General features: G+C 39.8%; 1 protein-coding gene across 4 annotated transcripts in view; it reads right to left on the bottom strand.

Moving 5' to 3' along the window:
- CEMIP2 (cell migration inducing hyaluronidase 2) overlaps positions 1-18,522 on the bottom strand; it is a 51,037-nt gene that overhangs the window by 26,371 nt on the left and 6,144 nt on the right. For 3 of the 4 annotated variants that reach the window (XM_059837075.1, XM_059837076.1, XM_059837077.1), the window contains exons 2-6: positions 10,758-11,094; positions 6,248-6,388; positions 5,154-5,715; positions 1,870-2,039; positions 439-627 (exon numbers count right to left, since the gene is read on the bottom strand). In XM_059837075.1, coding sequence (XP_059693058.1) covers positions 439-627; positions 1,870-2,039; positions 5,154-5,715; positions 6,248-6,388; positions 10,758-11,082 — 1,387 coding nt within the window. In that variant the 5' untranslated portion in view covers positions 11,083-11,094. Of the gene's footprint in view, positions 1-438; positions 628-1,869; positions 2,040-5,153; positions 5,716-6,247; positions 6,389-10,757; positions 11,095-18,522 lie in introns of those variants that run through there. The other variant, XM_059837078.1, reaches the window with a different exon arrangement.

Below are 18,522 nucleotides of genomic sequence, written 5' to 3'. Positions count from 1 at the left end.
TGCAATTTTCTTTTTTTCTTCCTGTTTTTATTTCTACTTTTTTAATAACAATAGAAAAAATTATAATGATAACAGTTCAAAAGATGAGAATGACACTAAAGGCATGGGAAACAAGAAATGACCACAACAGCTATTCAAGCATGTGAAAAGACAGAAAGGAGCCAAGGAAGGAAAACAAGCCTAACCCAACTTTAAAAAAATATAAGGCATTCAAGGAGCCTGGGAAGAAATGAAAAAGAAGTTAGCATGGTGAGCCGTGAGGCAGACCTGATATACAGGGTCATTTTAAAGCAAGGAGAATTACACATCCCAGTATGGGGCAAAAAAGCAATACAGCTATTCGAGAAAAGGCTGCTCTTTACTGCTTACACTGCAAGGGCCTGTCCAGCAGCAAATACATACTTCATACAGATCTTCAGGTGGTGACTGCTCTCATACCTTTGACTTTAACCTGATGCTTGGTACACTCCGTGCAGGGAAGGAGGGTGAATTCCTCTGTCTGATACATAGAATAGTCTGTGCTCGCAACCACAATCCTGTCTCCAGGCTCCCAACTACTAACATCATCCAGAAGATTCAGTATTACTCCACCCACTGCCTCCACCTGGAAGCCTGATATTGGGACACCTAATTAAAAAAATAAAAGAAAAGGAAACAAAGATTACATTCACCTTTATACGGAAAAATTTCCAAGAAGATACTAACAAAATATGTACGAGATTTTGCAGACCCCAAAGCCCTCTAAAGGACATCTCTGCCCTCAAACATGCCAGTGTGAGATGCCTTTACAGCCTGTTTACTCACTAGATCTCAAACAAACAAAGAAAAACCACAGAACTAATGGTGACTGGAATAAACTATGATTTTTTTTTTCCTTCAGAAAACCCTACTATCATATGGCAGTAGCTGGTAGGTCCAGCTACCTCTGCTTGTTTCAAGTGACATTTTTTTGCCATTTTAAACTGTACAGATGTAATCAAGGACATGGAAAACAAAGCAGAGGACTTTCTTTTTTAAGCACAACTAATAGAACAGTTTGGCAGACTAAATGGCACGCACATAAAATTTCACTGCTTGTTATGAATTTGCCTAAGTTTAGCCACTTTTGCTAGCTCTTGAACCTAACTCTACAACACCAGTAAGAAAAAAAATGTATTTTGGTAGATTTTTTTTTTAATGTAAATCTTTATATTTTCATGGGGCTATCAAGAAAAGTAAAGGGATAGTACCAAATAGCTCAACTGCCTAACAAATAAATTTATAACTACCATAAAAAATTTTTTGAGGAAAACACAATAGCATTTATTAATTCTAAAAACAGAGAGAGATTATTACCCATAAAAACTCAGATTAAAGGTATCTGAAATTAAAAAAAAAAAAAAAAAAGCAAACAAGTGGCAGGTCTTCTAGCTTTTTATACCACAGATTCAACTTTGTATCCGAACAGCTGCCTAAAGTTCAGCACTCTAAGACCAACCAAAAATTGTAACAAAAATAAAAAAATTCTTTCGGCTTCTGAAGTTTGGGTTTTTTTTGGTACCATAATCAACATCTCAGAAGCATAGATTTAAAATCTATATGATCTGCCAAATTATGAAAATAAATTTTAAACATGTCAAAACTTATAGGACTTCTATCTTCAACTAAATATACTAGAATTTAAGACTCAATATTAAGCTGCTCACATACTGTGAGAAATAGAGTAGTACTGAAGAACTGTGTCCTCCTATGTCATCCATAGCAAGAAAAAACAACTAATAGCAGCACTCAAAAATTTAAATTGCAACCAAAAGTTTTAGTGAAAAAACAGCATATGAAGTATTTTTTCTTTTTCCCTCAAATGTAAAATTTCACAAAACACTTTCCTACCATCATTCCATTCGCTGTAAGCTCTCACAACAAACTTCTGACCATCCACTGTGAAAAACTCTTTTTGAGCAAGAGCTTTCCCACCAGTGCTGTGGTTTTCATAGTTTCTCACTGATTCATTACAGGAAGAATTTCCACCACCTATGACACCAACTAAAGCCCAGGCTTGCCTGTGAAAATCAAAAGTAAATGTTTAAATATAATGGCCCTTTAAAAATTCTTTACAAAACCAGGAAAGGCAAGGAGTATAGAAGTCATAAAAAACCCTTTTCCTAGCTCTTCCAAATTAATTTTAAAGTGCAACTTCAAAATGTAGAAGGAAATGGGCAGATGTAACAGCAGAGAAAAAAAGGTTAAAAATAACTGGGTGTCCTATACACAAATTGGCAATCAAGAGCTCTTACTGGGGAGGGCTTTCATACACGTTTTAAGTAAAACATTCAACAAGATAAGCATTTTTCCAAAAGCAAATTTCTAGAGATGTGTGACAAAAGTCACACAGGATGCTACGCCCAAACAGCTTTAGCAGGGCCCAGGAGGAGCAGGAACCAGTGCCAATGCTCCTGCCACAGCTCCCTGCCATTTGCCAGCAACATCCCAAAGGAGCAGTCAGGACTCCAGGGGACCACATGTTCCTCAGGCCAGGAGGGATGGACACAGCCAGCAACACCACAGCCACTGGTGCTCACCCCCGTGCCAGACAGGCAACAGCCTTTGAATCTTCCAGGGTGCTCAGACCCAGAAAAGGAAATGCATGCTGTTACACAACCTCCATACAATATACCACTCATGTGTGTGTGTTTGGAAACTGAAAACGAACCATGCACCACAGATAGCTGCCACCAAGTTCAAAAAAACAAGTTTATTTTGCTGTCCTTTACTGCACTGTGATGACATAACCATGTGTGCAAAGGAAGCAGTAGAGATCATCTATTAAAAAGCCAGACAATTTTGCATCATTAAAGTTAAATCATTCACCCCAAGTGAAAACAGTGTCAGCTAGCTGACACTGACTGCAGTCTGCTGCTAATGATTAATTCTAAGGCAGATATTAAACTCACCTTCAATCCACATGCCCTTATTTTAACCCTTCTTGATGTTTTTGTTGATTGGGATCAAAAAGCCAAACAATACTTTAGCATAAACATGCTCACAGAAATAGTACATACTGGGCCATATTTTAGTAGCAGCAGCAAATAAGCTGAACATTTCACATACTGACATTTAGAATAAAGTTATTTTGATGCATGCTTTGCAATCCACATGTTGCAGGAAGAAGTAGAAGGGGAGAGGGCTGTAATGCCTCCATACTGACATCTTTTTTACTACCATTAGAGGCTTAAGCAAGTGTTCCTGTTTTTTCTGAGCAAGCCATCAGGGACAGCTTATTACCTATCTTCCACTGCAGAACAAAACAGTTTTATGTGCTTACAGAGCCTATACCAACTAAGGAAAGCAGACAAGGATCAGTTCAGCAGAGAGGCAAAAAAGGCTGCTTTTTTCCAGTTACAAGATGATGCTCCACATTTCAGACAAACTGGTGTGGAGGTTATGGGCAGAGACAAACCCCAGAAACATACACCTCTCAGGACATGCTTGGCTGGCTGCACCTCAGCCTGAGCAATGTGAAGCCATGCAGGCTTTGCTGCTTTCAGGAAGTGGCATTCTACTGTAAGAACATCCAGGTCCTGGCACTTTCGGCCAAACTGCTTCAGAGGCAAGAGCATTCCATTCCACACCCCTGTGCTTACACAGCCAGTGATATAAATGTAATCCTGACGGGAACTGAGGTCAGAACATGCCATCCTGACTGACACGCCAGCCCGCCTCTGCCAAAGCACAGGGAGGAAACTAACTGGAATCCACATGTGAGGGATAAGAATAGAACGGAAAAACCAAATGACCAATTTCCTGGAAAACACTGGACAATACAGAGAGGTTATACAACACCATCCCAGCAGAACAACAGCATACTGAGTATACTTTTCACTTGTATTGCCAACACAGAATCACAGAATCATTTAGGCTGGAAAATACCTTTAAGATCATCAAGTCTAGCCTTTGACCAATGGCCACCTTGTCAAATAGACCATGATACCAAGTACCATATCCAGTCATTTCTTGAACACCTCCAGGGATGATGACTCCACCATCTCATTGGACAGTCTGCTCCAATGCTTAATAACCCTCTCCCTTAAGAAATTCCTCCTATGTTCAGCTGTAAACCTCCCCTGATGTAGGGTGATGTTACATCCTCTTGTTCTGTCACTGGTTGCCTAGAAGATGCGCACCCCCACACCAGGCTTGTAGAGAACAATGAGGTCCCTCTGAACCTCCTTTAGTTCAGGCTAAACATTCTCAGCTCCCTCAGCAGCTCCTCACATGACTTACTACACTCTAGACTCTTCCTCAGCTCCATTGTCCTTCTCTGGACACACTCCAGCACATCAGTCTTCATGTAGTAAGGGGCCCAGAACTGGACACAGGACTCAAGGGGTGGCTTCACCAGTGCCCAATACAGCACTGCCATGGTCCTGCTAGCCACTTTATTGCTGATACTAGCCAGAACCTTCCTGGCCACAAGGGCACATTGCTTTGTGTTGCCCAGAGCAGTGTGGACAACCCTGTGGCACAAAGACAAATTCAGAACATGCACTGCAAAAAGCCATTAGCAACAACTAAATGAAGAGCAATGAAGAGGAGTGTAAGTTTCTTCCTTTAATAAATCCTGTTATACTTTTTCTACTGTCTCACCATCCAAATCCTGACCAACTGAAAAGAATTGTCAAAAGACATAGAAACACCTTGAACTGCATTTCTATCATAACATAATTTGACAGGTCAGCTCCTTTGAGAACTCAATGGAGAAGAAATATACTTTTATTTCAACAGTGCAGGAGTATGAATAAGATGGTTGATATCTTAGTATCCCTTAGAAATACCATTTTGGGTTGGAAGGAACCTTAGAGATCCTTTAGATGCACTCATTGCTCTTCCAAAGTCATACAAATCAAAAACTTCACCTAGCAACTGTTACCTATGTATGTCGTAGTTTAATTTCTCAAAGAACAGTGAAAGCAAGTAATTTTGACTAAGTAAAAAAGTCTGTCACAAAGACACCAGTCTCTGCACTGTACTGCTAACTGAATACGATTACTGCAGCACTATGTACAACACCAAGAACTCTCTGAAAACTTTATGAATTGTCAAAGTTTAACAAAACCCCCACAGCAAAATCTGCATGTCACCTTTAATCAGCACAAAAGGGAAAATAAATTACTTACCTGTAACTTAATCCTCTGACAAACCTACTTCCCAGAAGATTTTGAATAGTCACTCTGGTTTCCTCCAAAAGATTTTTAGCAGCTGAATCTCCTACAGCAATAGCAATAATGCGACCAGGATGCCCATTTTTCAGTAAGTTCTGGAGCTTTAAGCTTTCCTCTGCAAATTCATGAGTATCAAACTTCAGCACTTCCAAAACCTCCGCTGTATCCTGATCGATCACTCTAACATTTAGTCCTCGGGAAAAATTCTTTTTAAATGCATAATGACCATAGGCCAGCCCTGAGAAATATATAGTCTTTGACAGAAGAGTCCATGATACCTTCTGGTGCCCGTGCAACTCCAGCGTTCCTTCAGGGCCCACGCCAATAAATTTTTTGCCAAATTCTGGCACATCAGCACCTTCGTTTGACTTCCCATACAAAATAATAGTTGCTTTGGATTTATAGCGGCATTTCTCTGCTCCAACATGAAGCATTCCACCATCCTTTATCAGGATAAATCGAGTTCTCAAGGTAATATTTTTAGAACCTTCTTTATCATCACCAAAAACAAGTAAACCTAAAGGAAAAACAAAATATTTCTGTACATCAAAGCAAAATTCAGAGAGACCCAAATAACCATGTTTTGCAGAAAGAGCAACAGAAAAATTACAGATTTATTTTCACACCCATGAATTAGGCTGTTATGTTGTTACATATATTTAAGAATATTTGAGAAAGTAGCTGCTACCAATTATGTTTCATCTTTCTAAGCATTTGCTGGTTTATTCCTATTCTTTTTCTGCCTGTTTGGTAGGATTACTAATATACAACAGTTACTATTAGAGGACAAACAGGCTACTAAACAATCTTTTTTTCCTGTATTGCACAGAAAACTACATCAATGCTGCCCTGAAAAGATACTAGAGTATCATCATAGAGAATTCATCTTTTGAACGACACACCCAATCTGGCAGCAGGCTGAAAAGTAAAAAAGCATAGGAACTGGTCAATAAGCGGCAAGATGAAAGTTTCAACATACTTTTGTGCAATCACAGAAGTAAAAAATACATAGGACACTGAAGCAAGGTATTCAGCTTGCTATTTCATACCTCCATCCTGTATAACTATAGAGTGTACTATAGCATTTGAGTTCAGACGAAACAAATCCCCTTTTTTGATAATAACTCGTTTTTCAGGATCTTTTCCAGGGCTCCAGTTTTTAAGGCGAGGATTCTGATCAGGACAATTCTCTGCAATACAGTGTGAAATCCAACTTTTAAAAAACAAACATCGTTGCTTCAATCAAGGCGGCATTAGGATGAACACAAGTAAGAAAGGCTCAGTCACCCACAAAGGACTCCCACATCCTTCTGTGCTTTCAACACTGCAGTCATTGCATTTGAATAGCCAAAAAGACACCTGAAAAACAGCTGAAGTCTCAGAGGTAGGAAGGCATTCTTTTACTGAATTAAGCTACTACTGACCACACATTATTGACCATAGATACTTCTGAACCCCATCTGATTTTTCTCTTATTTACTAGGTCACCTGTAGTACATGAGAAGAGATAAGCAGAATGCAGTCAGACAGAGAGCAATCACTGAGCACTGGAAGCCTCAGGCCAGCTAACTAGGCTAACATGGTTATAAAGCATCTAAATATCCCACCTCAAGGTCTCAACCCTGTCAGAAAGGCTGATCCCTTCTTACTTTTAAGCACTCAAATCATTCTCTCAGCGGAAGTTTGTAGAAGGGACAAGACACCCTGAACATATTTAGTATGACACCTAACTAGCTAGAGCAGGGACATGAGACATTTGGATCTAACTTAAACATTTGTATCCCCTTAGGAAGTGAGCTTAAATATCAGGCTACAAACTACACAAGAGCAAAGACACAGTCCTTGCTGAAAGCCGTGGCACTACACAGGCTATAAACAGAGCTACAAGGCCAGAGAAAGAGAGGCAGCAGAAGTGACAGGCTTGTATGATTTCAGTCAAAGTTACAGCAATGTAGTTACCTCTTTAAAAAATTAAAAATCTGAGTAATGTGGAAGCATAGACACACTATAAAAACTGGAAAGTAGATTCCTTGGAATATCTTATCAAAATCAAAAATAAATATTAAAAAATTTAAATATTAGAGATATTTTCCTGTGCAAAAGACAATCAAAAAGTTGCCAAAATAAACATGTTAGCAGGCCAACTGAGGTTAACAGCCAAAATAGCTTTTTCACATCCCATCTTCTGAAGAAATACACCCACACTTCTAAAGTGCTATGTTGGAGGAAAAAAGCTATCAGAAACAGTCCATTCTTGCAATAACTAAAGAAACCAAAACCTATCCACACGTTTAATACAAGCCAGCCTTAGTTTTGCTAACAGAATTTTTTCCTTTGGTATTAACTGCCCACATTTCAAATCCCTCCCAACCCAGGAAAGCCACATAAACCAAGATTTGACTACCAGTGGGGAAAAATTAGCAAACTGCAGAAAGGTCAGAAGGCAGACAAGCAGTATTATGAAAATAAAAACAAAATAAAATCTTTTGGGAGGATCCTGTGAAGACAGCTTTTAGAAAATGTAATTTAACATGAGGGAAAGGCGAAAAGCAAGGAGAGCTGCAGTTAGCAAGATTGCTGAGCATTCACCAGATAAAGGCAAGTCTACTGCCTGACTCATGCAGAGTCCCTAATCCCTCTTCCCCAGACACCACACACACAAGAACTGTGAAGAAACACTAATTTCCTGGCAGGTAGCAAAGGGCAGTGTGAGGAAACCATGAGTCAGCAAGTTGATGACTTCTGCTTAGCGTGATTCACCCGAGAGAAGATCTAGTGAACGTATATTTTCCTGCTGAATCAGAAAGTAGTTGTATAAAACAGTAACTAAAAAAAAAATTATGATTTTAGAATCCATTGTACATTACAATCCAGCAAGAAAGCTATCAGAATCAGAACCAGGCACTCCTGTAACGCAAACATGCTTTTGGAGCACAGTGGGTCAACTTTCCGGCAAGCAGATCAGCTGCTTAGCAAAAGTATTTTGAAATTCTCCCTTAGCAATTGTGGTGGGCTGCATGAAAACATCAAATATTTAGAACTTCACCATATGTTATCTCCAAAATTATCAAGTAGATTTTACAGATAACAGTTACTGCCTTTAAAGTTAAATAAACAGAAGCACAGACCAAAAACTGTTAGGTAGCGATGACCTTGCCAAATTTAGGAAATCATCTTGAAAATTTTTCAAGTGAAGCCTCTGCTTCAAAATATTTCTGTAAAAATGGGTCAGCATTCATTTGGGTTTAGTAGCTTCTATTAGAGCTGGGAGTAGAAGTAAAATTTCTGCAAGTAGCAAAGGAAAAGTACACCAACCCACCCACAAGAAAGCATCCTGACCAAAAAAAAGTCCAATGCTAGAACCTTTCATGGAGCAAGCATATGAAATTTGACAGGAGAAAAAGACAGGCAGCAAACACTTCTCAAGATACAACTACATAGTTAGTTTCTACTTGTTTAGATACCATGTCTAGAACTCTTAAGGCCTTTGGGAAAAATTTATCAGTGTTATATTATACTCAGCAGAAGTTTATAAGACTTTGGCAGCTAAATTTTCTGAAGATCCTGTTTACCCTCGGCAAGGCCCAGCTGAGAGTTAGAAGACAGAAGAACTTTTCTCTCTCTCCCCAGCTTAACCTTGCATCAGAAGCCTGGGGAAACGGGGAAGGAAATTGCATTTCCATTGCCCTCCCTGATCTCCAGTGTTCAGGGGTCCTTAGATGAGTCAGGAATACAGAAGCATGAAGGAAACAGAAACCAGCTGATAAGCAAGAACAGAAATGCTGACAAGCAGCATCTTCCCTTTGGGGAAAGTATGGTGGAGGTATGGAATTTATATGCATTTACTACCAAGTGTGACGTTCCTTCCACTGTCTTTTAAACAGCTATTTAAAGTTCTGACAATATGGATTTCCAACTACTCCTGAAGAAAAGCACACCCAAGTGGAACTGGTGTCGATCGCTGCAGTACCACGCGTGCTTGGGTCAGAGCACACATTATGCACATGTTTATGCACATTAACATTTCAACCTACTGGGGAACTTCTGGGGAGTTTCTGCAACATCCATACTGCAAGATTAAAACATCAGCCAGGCTGTCCGTACTCCCTGTAGGAGTTTCTCTTGTGTCAGGGTTTCACAGTATCACAGAATAAATAGGGCTGGAAGGGACCACAGTGGGTCATCTGGTCCAGCCTCCTTGCTTAAGCAGGGTCATTCCAGAGCACATTGCATGGAATTGTGTCCAGATGGTTGTGGAGTATCTCCAGTGACACTCCGCAGCCTCTCTGGGCAACCTGTTCCAGGGCATGGTCACTCACACAGTAAAATTCTTCCTCATACTGAGGTGGAGCTTCTTATTAACTCTTGTCTTACTGCACAACAGCACCGAGAAGAGCCTAGCTGCACTCCGAAATACTTCAGAGTGTTAACTGGTAAGTCACCCTCCAGTCTCTTCTGGAATTTGTCTGTAACAAAAGTATTTAATGCATATGTACCCACTACCAGCAATATGTACCATAAAAGAGGAATGATCCTCCACTTACTAGTCCCTAAGGTTTTATTATTTTCCTTCATAATTTATTAGGAAAGCTCAGCAACTTTACCCAAGGAGGTATCTCAGCAAGCTACCACAAAGAGCACTTCAGTTGGATATGTGCATTTACTTTGTACTGTCATCTGTAACCTTCAGTTGGTTATCTGATTTGTTCAGCCTGCATTACACTGACTTTGGAAACAGCATCTCTTTGATTTCTATGTCAAAAGCCACTGAGAAGTCTGTTACTACAGTAGCCAACAGTTTCCATTCAAAATCCTCTTTAGCTGCTAGAAAGCTTCTGACTATTGCCTTAAAAACAGACAAAAATTCCAAACAAAGTCATCAAAACAACCCACACTCCAAACTGTACTACCAATAATTAGCAACTACACCTCATAGCATCTTCTAGGAGTAACTGACTAGAGAGATGTACACTTCGTGATCACATGACCTGTCGATGACTTAAAACCACTGACACATTCCAGAGATTCTCCAAATTCCAAAAGAGTTGCCCAGTTTTCTAAAATTAGCTGAAAACAAAAAATCAGGGCTAATATATCAAAAAAGCTCCCTGCCCAATGTGCATATAAACAAAACAAACACATACTATTAGCACAGATTCTCAAAGATTTTCAAATTATTTTACTTTAACAGATTTTTACTATCTTCCTTAGTTACTGCTGAAACAGACATGATTTAGTTCTGTCTACAATTTGGGAACAGATGAGACAGCTTCTGCAGATAAAAATAACTATGCTTATAAAATATTCATGCCTCTTTCTCTCCTCACCACTAATCTTTATTTACTGCTATGCCTTTCTGTTTCATGTAAGTAAATCAAACCATACATAATAAAACTGATAATCAAAAAGGAGCTGATCTTTGCCTTCAGTCTCTGCCTCCCTCAATCTTAAAATCACAGTGAGTGTCCTATTATCTTTCAACAATAATCCTGATGCTGAATTACTGAGTTATGTCCACAAGCAGCATAACTTCTAGGATGATTTTCTCAATGAACTTACCATCTGGAGCATATTTTGAAGCTATTCCCAAAAAAATCCCCAGTGCAACAAAAAGTGAAAGGCTAGAAATGGCAGAACATATAAGAGTATTTTTATGTCTGTTGGCTTCTGTCTGTCGGCGGTGCTGCTCCACTGGTAAGGACGGGAGTCTTGTCTGGGCTTCCTGCCTCGCCGAGGTAAATTCTGCTGCAGCATGGCTCTGCGAAGGCGGCGGGGGACGGAGAGGGGCAATTCTCCCCGGGACGTACCCTGAAGACCTGTGACTGCTCCCATTCTGAGGACGGAGGAATGCAGGGGAGCTCCCCCTGGTATCAGTGCCTTGCATGTTATAAAGTCACTGGAACACACACACAGAGGGAAAAAGTAAGAGACAGGCTTTCAGAATACAGATCAAAATGCATGAAATAAAAAAAGAAACAACAGCAAAAGGCAATTTTAAGCCACTTGTGTCAAGAACAGCCACTGAAGCTGTGACTATTTACAAAGCATCTGTTACTCAATTGCTACTGGTCACTTGCCATGGTATAAGTGCATGGAACAATATAGGTGTCTTCAACACAATTAAACTCAAAAGCATGTGGTGCGGTGACCCAATACGGCACAGACCATTTCTTCCTAGTTCCAGTGGGTATTTTTCACTGAGTATTTTCACAGTTAACTTGTGTGATGAGATTAAGAAATCAGATGAACAATGAGAAAGCTAGCAACCCCTGCTTCCCCACAGTTATGCAAAGAATGTGTAAATGTATTTTTTCTGTACACAGAAGCTGAACAAACTCCTCACTTTCCCTTACAGAAAAGAAGCTGAAAAAGATAAGCCTGCCTTCTACACCGGAAGCCATAAAAGCTGTTTAAATTAAAATACCAAATACTATTTTATTTCTAGCCATGCTGATGCAATTCAGTCAACACTTTTTATAAGCTGAGGTGCATAGAGCCAGAAAACTCTTGATTTGCTCACAGCAAGATTCAATTGCTAGCAAAGGTACATCAGGAATCATTCTATAAGAAAGTCACCTACATCTTATTCAGCATCTTATTGTGATTTTTTTCTGCTGAGATGCCTGGGTTTGGACACAAAGCCTGGAAGCAACATGCCTGCTCCAGATCTCTGTACCCATCACCCAGAAGTGAGTGCTCCTTTCATTTCAGTTATTAGTATTGTTTCCATCTTTCTTCTGAAGCACAACAAGAGGAAAGCATACCAGTGCCATCACTGCCAGGCCCATACTTGGCAGCAGCTCTAACTCACCACACTTGTCTAGTTTAAGAGACAAACCTGCATTTGACTGTTTTCTCCGGTTTTCCAGTCAACAGTGTTGCACAGAGTATTCACAAAGCTGGCATAATTTTTTTTAATCCTCATTAACACATCTTATCGATGAAATATTTTGAGAAGGATGCTTAAGTTTCAATTAACTGAAACCTAACATTTGAAACTAAATCCTGAAGGGGATTTAGGCATAGGTTGTGTACATTAAACAGCAAAGTGTAGGGAAAATAAAAACTACTGATAATGGAAGAGTATAAAGATCCTCTTTCTGTTCCATTAACAAAGGGAAGTCTGAGCCACACTCTGAAGTGTCAGGCACGCTGATGAAGGAGCAATGTGACAACTGTAATCTTATTCTGAGAAGTAGCAAAGGAGCCTTTTGTCCCACATGCTGCAAAATCTGATAGTTCACTGTTTCCAGGAAAAAGAGCTGTTACTATAGAACAGGCTAGATTACCCTTTCATGGGAGACAATGCACCTCCAGATGTATGCACAATGACAATGAAGGCATAGAAACATTAGCTGAGTGCAAAAATTATTCCAAGTCCTCCAGAAGTGATTCTTGCACCTGTTTGTTATAACAAATTATTTTTCAGCATTCTCCTTTCTGTTCTTTGACAAACCCAATCCTCTGCTGTCAAACTTAACTGCCCAACCAGTTACATGCACTGTGGAACAGTCTGCTTTACCCTCATGTGCTTTTACTCAACTTATCACCTCTCAGAAGTGAAAGTAATTTTTGTGTTTTAGATGTGGTATTAAAAGCTGGGTAGAGATGGAGCTTTTCAGCTAGTTCAAAGACAGTATTTATGTCTAGCTAAACAAATGCTGGACTGGCTTCTTAATTAAACATTTTAAGAAATCTGATCCAGCATTGAGATTTTCTTTTTTTTATGGTTTGAAACCCCAAGTCCTTAAACTTGGCTAATTTTTCAGCTAGGACATTTTTCTGTGACACTGACAAAATTATTACAGTGTTCATTATAGTGTAATATCAACAGTTAAAAAGTTTTTAAACTACTCAGCTATAGCAACTGAATCCAGATTGGCTATGCACGACTTGAAACAGTTTTACAAAATAATTTTCCCACAATTCTTCCCACCAAGGCCTCCTAAAGTACTGCCAGACCTCTAAAGAAACAAAAAAAACCAAACAAAAAACATTCATTATAGCAGCCACTGGAAATGCTTGTGTCATATTTCAAACATATTTTGTGTTGTACAAAGCATTATGCTTTGTTTGAAATCCTCATTTTGGCAATTGTAAACGGTTTTCAATTGTCTCACTCAAGTGAAAACACAAGTCACCCCAAGGATGGGTGGGAAAGAGATGGTAGAATTGCTGTCTTAAACCATTACAAAATAAAAATAATTACACTAAACCAATAAGGAGATACTCAGTACATTCTAAAGACTCACCATACAGTTTTCCATTAAAACAGGAGTAACCATTGCAATACTTCCTTCCCTGTTCATGTGGTATTTGAAATTCTATCACTGAAAAAGAATGTCTTCTGTCCTGTAGAGCAGCTACTAGCTTTTTTGGAGGACAGACTGATAATCTGATTCAAATTATTGGCTTGTTTATTTTCACTCTGTGGAACCCTTCAGAGTGCACCACATAAAAGCACGTATAGCAATTTGTCTGTATGGCCAGTTATGCACCAGAGAATGCAATTATTTGGCTGCACGAATACAGTTTGTGTGTCACAAATACAGCACAAAGTTTATTCAGCAAATGCATTTACAGAGTAAAAAGCAGAACAAAATACCCAAACTGTTGAACTATTTAAATACCTAATTGAAAACTCCTATGCACCTGAATGTTCCTATGTTTCCCTTTGATCTGTGCCTGTGCCATGGTCTCCTAAAGGAACTCATAATCTGGGCATCTCTTCCTGATGGTCAGTTCCAGACGAGAACACCTCCCACTTTTGCAATTGCACTGTGGTACACAGAACGGTGCAGTATTTTACTTTGCAGCTTGCTTCAGAGTGCTTTCAATAACAGTCAAGTTCTCACACCATATACAACCAATTACCTAACATTTGTACAGAGCTCTATCTGTACAAATGTGTTAATTGTCATGCCATTTAAAAAATGCTGCTTTCTCACTACTCCCAAACTTTTTGCACATCAGCTTTCAACACAGTATTATGCAAGACTTTAAATCCATTATTCAACACAGCTTTTAGTCAGAGCCACACTTAAGCATGTGCTTCAAGCCCATCAGTAAGAGAGAAGCTTCCAATGCACAGACTCAGCTGGAGGATCTCAGATGCTTCAGCCCACGATGTATCTGGACTATCTCAGATATTTCATTGCCACCCATCTGCTGGATGACTGTACTATTTGCATATGGCTCTTTTGCAAGAGTAGTGCAACTCCACACAGTCCAGGTTTCTGCTCATGCACCCCTTCCTACAGTATGAGCAAGCAATTACTTCTCATACTGGTTACATCAGCCAAGCCGGCTTAAACTACCTTAAATTAAAAAAAAAAAAATTAAAAGGTTTATTTTGCACAGCTTCCAAGCGAAAACAGTGCATATCTGCAAGTCTGGATATGTCTACAGAGCAACTGAGCAAACAGATGTGGACAGCAAACCCCAGCATGCAGACAGCAGTGAGCCACTGAACAGGCTGCAACATCTCCCATCTCCTCAAGTATTCCTTCACCACTTTTAACTTGTTCTGCAACCACACTCTCATACAAGCCCACATTGTTCCACACGGTCAGAAACTGGAAACATATGCACTGTACAGCTAGGGCATAACATATGAACCTCCTGAGACATGACTGTGCTCGGAAGCAAGTAGCATGCTTATCCGTTACTCATTTTGGGGCTGGTTTCCTGAAAAGAAATTGGCTTATTTTACAAGATAATTCAAAACGTCACATGACACCACCCAAAAAGTGAGGAAAAAGCCAAGATATTTTACACTTCTGTGTTGTCAAATGCTAAGTGCAATAAGACATGTCGAACATGCTAATAAACTCCCACACCTGCACCATCCAAAAAAGTTGTACAGAACGTTTGCTTACTTCATAATTCATGCATCTCTTTAACCACATTTTAAAGATCACTGGTCTTAAAAATAAAAGAAACCAGAAAAAATGACACACTTCTGTTGATCTGGGCCATCAAACTACACCAGCTCTAGTGCTGACCTATTACCACACTGTCTAGAGTATATAATTACTGCTAAGGAAAAGACTGAGCAAAGGGTGGAGGAAAACACATACACAAAAAAATATTTCCCCATGCAACACAGTAGTAAATTTGCAGACAACAAAAAAATATTTCCCCATGCAACACAGTAGTAAATTTGCAGACAACATTAAGCTGAGAGCATGTGTCGATCTGTTGGAAGGTAGGAGAGCTCTGCAGAGAGACCTGGAACAGTTAGATGGATGGGCAGAGTCCAATAAGATGAAGTTTAATGAGTCCAAGTGCCAAGTCCTACATTTTGGTCACAACAACCCCCTGCAATGCTACAGGCTGGGGACGGTGTGGCTGGATAGAGCCCAGGTGGAAAAGGACCTGGGGGTACTGGTCAACAGCCGGCTGAACAGGAGCCAGCAGTGTGCCTTGATGCCCAAGGCGGCCAAGGGCATCCCTGGAATGTCAGGAACAGTGCAGCCAGCAGGAGCAGGGAGATCATCCTTCCCCTGTACTCAGCACTGGTGAGGTCACACCTTGAGTGCTGTGTCCAGTTCTGGGCCCTCAGTTTGGGAAGGATGCTGAGATGCTCAAGCGTGTCCAGAGGAGGGCAACGAGGCTGGTGAGGGGCTGGGAACACAAACCCTGTGAGGAACAACTCTGGGAGCTGGAAGTGTTTAGCCTGGAGAAAAGGAGACTCGCTCTCTATCTGAAGGATATCTTTATCTACTGTAAAGGAGACTCACTCTTATCACACTCTATACCTTCCTGAAAGGTGGCTGTAGTCAGGTGGGGAATAGTCTCTTTCTCCAGGCAGCAACTGACAGAATGAGAGAACACAGTCTTAAGCTGCACAAAGGGAAATAAAGGTTGGCTATAAGAAAAAGTTTTTTACAGAAAGAGTGATAAAATACTGGTATGGTGTGCCCATGGAGGCGGTGGAGTCACCATCCCTGGATGTGTTTAGAAGAAGACTGGAAGTGGCAGCTGGTGCCATGGTTTAGTTGAGAGGTCAGGGCATGGGTTGGACACAGTGATCTTGAAGGTCTCTTCCAACCTAGCGATTCTGTACCACGAAAGTTATTACTGCTTTCCTGGTAGAGGTACTTGCCTGGTGCAAATCAGCTCCAAATTAGAAACAATTACTGAACAGAATGTGATGTCAGGCAAGCTCCTAAAGCATGACATGTAGACCTCTGTAGAACTTCAAGCTGATCAATCACAACAGAGTTACAAATTTCAATACTTCAAGTGTCTTGGAAGTTCCCAGGTCAACAAATCTCAACCTCACCAGTAAGAACAATTCCAGACAGGGTGCCCACATGCTTTCTTTCCTGGTTTCACATTTTCTCCTCCCGTCTCATTCTGAAATTACACCTATTCACTAAAACAACAGACAGCATATTGAAAGGAACCTACTTTTCCACCCATATACAAAAGCTGGAAAGTATATGTGCACAGTAAAATGCACTGCTAAGTTAAGTACTGCTGGAAATCACAATATTTAGAACCACCTGAAAAATCTCAATTGAGTTCCAAAAATAAAAAACCTTTAGAAACTCTACTGACATCTAGACACATATGTGTTTTCTACATGCCTCCACCAAGTTTTCTCCCATGCTCCACATTTTCAGAAGAAAATTAGAGCAAAAATCAGCAAGAAACAGAGATATCCAAATGGCAAAAGTTATGAAACTTAGAGGATAAGCTCTATTGCACGAGATTTTCTGAATCTCCTGTGTAGCAACTGATAATCTTTAGTGAATTCTTGGCATGTAGAAAACATGTAAAATTGCAAGGTCCATATTTCTTAAACCAATTCTTTCAAAGTACAGAATCACAGAACCACTCCAGTACCACACATCAAGAAAGAAGTGAAAGCATGCATTATATTCACAGTATAAAAGAAGGCTTATAGATAGAAATAACCTTCATCAGCTGGTTTAATGAAATCTTGGAGAACACAAACCTCTCTCCAGTCCAGAAGAAATATCAAACACATACAAGTAGGGAAAGTTGGACTACATATGTTTAGGTGATATGCAAAACAATTAAGCTATTATCTATGGATTAGAAAGGATGATGAGGTGAGGGGGAGAGGATGGTGAAAAGATTGCATTCCAAGGGAAAGTGGTAAACAAACACTCTGGAATATAACTTGTCTGTGGGAATAAGTATGACATTATGGTCAAGTAAAACCACTCTCATGTCCACAGCTGACAGCATACAGGAGAGCCATGAATTTCATTTCTCACCTCTGGTGCAGGTGTTTGGCAGATCACCATTAAGGATGAGACAGACCAGAGGGTATTTGTACAACAAAAATGGCTCCCTGCTCCAATGACAAGTGGGCTTTTGTCCTTCAGATACAGTTTGTGTGAACAAGCTCTGCAGCACTCACCTGTTTCACTTACAGAACATTTGATGGAGCAGATGAAGTATCTGATCTTGCAGAAAGTTCATGTACAAAACCTGGGGATTTTTGTAGTGCTGCAGATATGCATCTTACTGCAGAAACTGAAGGGACATGTTCTTTTCCAGTTCCTAGACACCAAACATCTAGGTAAGCTTTCAAGAATTCTAAATTGTCCAGCAGATACTGCAATTTTCAGTCTGCTCAAGTAGAACTGTAGTAACTTCAGATTTTGCCCACTGAAACAAAGAAATATAAGCCAGCAGCCACGGAAAACTGTAGTCAGCATTTCTAAAATGGTATCTGACATTTCCAGTGAATTCTACTTTCCTGCCCTTTGTTTCTTTTTGACACAGTTTATCTTTGTAAATTATAAATTGGTGGAAGTCTATTCTGTTTTTCATTTACTATTTAAAAACCAGCATATTCTGCTGGAGGAAACCACACAGAAACAAGTGAATTATCAACAACTTAAATACAGCACATCCAAGAGCACACTAGGAAACATGGCATGCGCCAAAGTAGGCAAAATGAATGGAATAATTTTTATTGCTTCACTTTCAGAAATGAAATATTTAATAATTTGTGTAAGAGATCAGGACTGGAAACTCGCATTTTAGTCATCCATCTGTCATTAGTTTGCTTCATGAGTCACAGATTACTTGGGCCCCAATCCTGTAACAGGAGGAAAAAAAGTGGTCACTAGCCTCACAGGGACATTGTGAGGGTTAGTTCAGAGAACACTTTGGCCTCAGCTCAGTGATGCATCTGAGTACAAGCCCACTTTTAAGTAAATAAATAGCTACACTTACATCAACAACTTTCACACATAAGTGATGGATTTGCCACACTCACCTAAGGTAACCTGAATAAGATGGTAGGAAAAAATCCAAATAAAAATCAGGGAAAAGCATT

Source organism: Haemorhous mexicanus, chromosome Z (genome assembly GCF_027477595.1).
Source record: "Haemorhous mexicanus isolate bHaeMex1 chromosome Z, bHaeMex1.pri, whole genome shotgun sequence".
In the NCBI taxonomy this organism is placed as follows: domain Eukaryota; kingdom Metazoa; phylum Chordata; class Aves; order Passeriformes; family Fringillidae; genus Haemorhous; species Haemorhous mexicanus.
The sequence above is the reverse complement of the archived record's forward strand: the minus strand, read 5'-3'. Positions and strand labels throughout refer to the sequence as shown.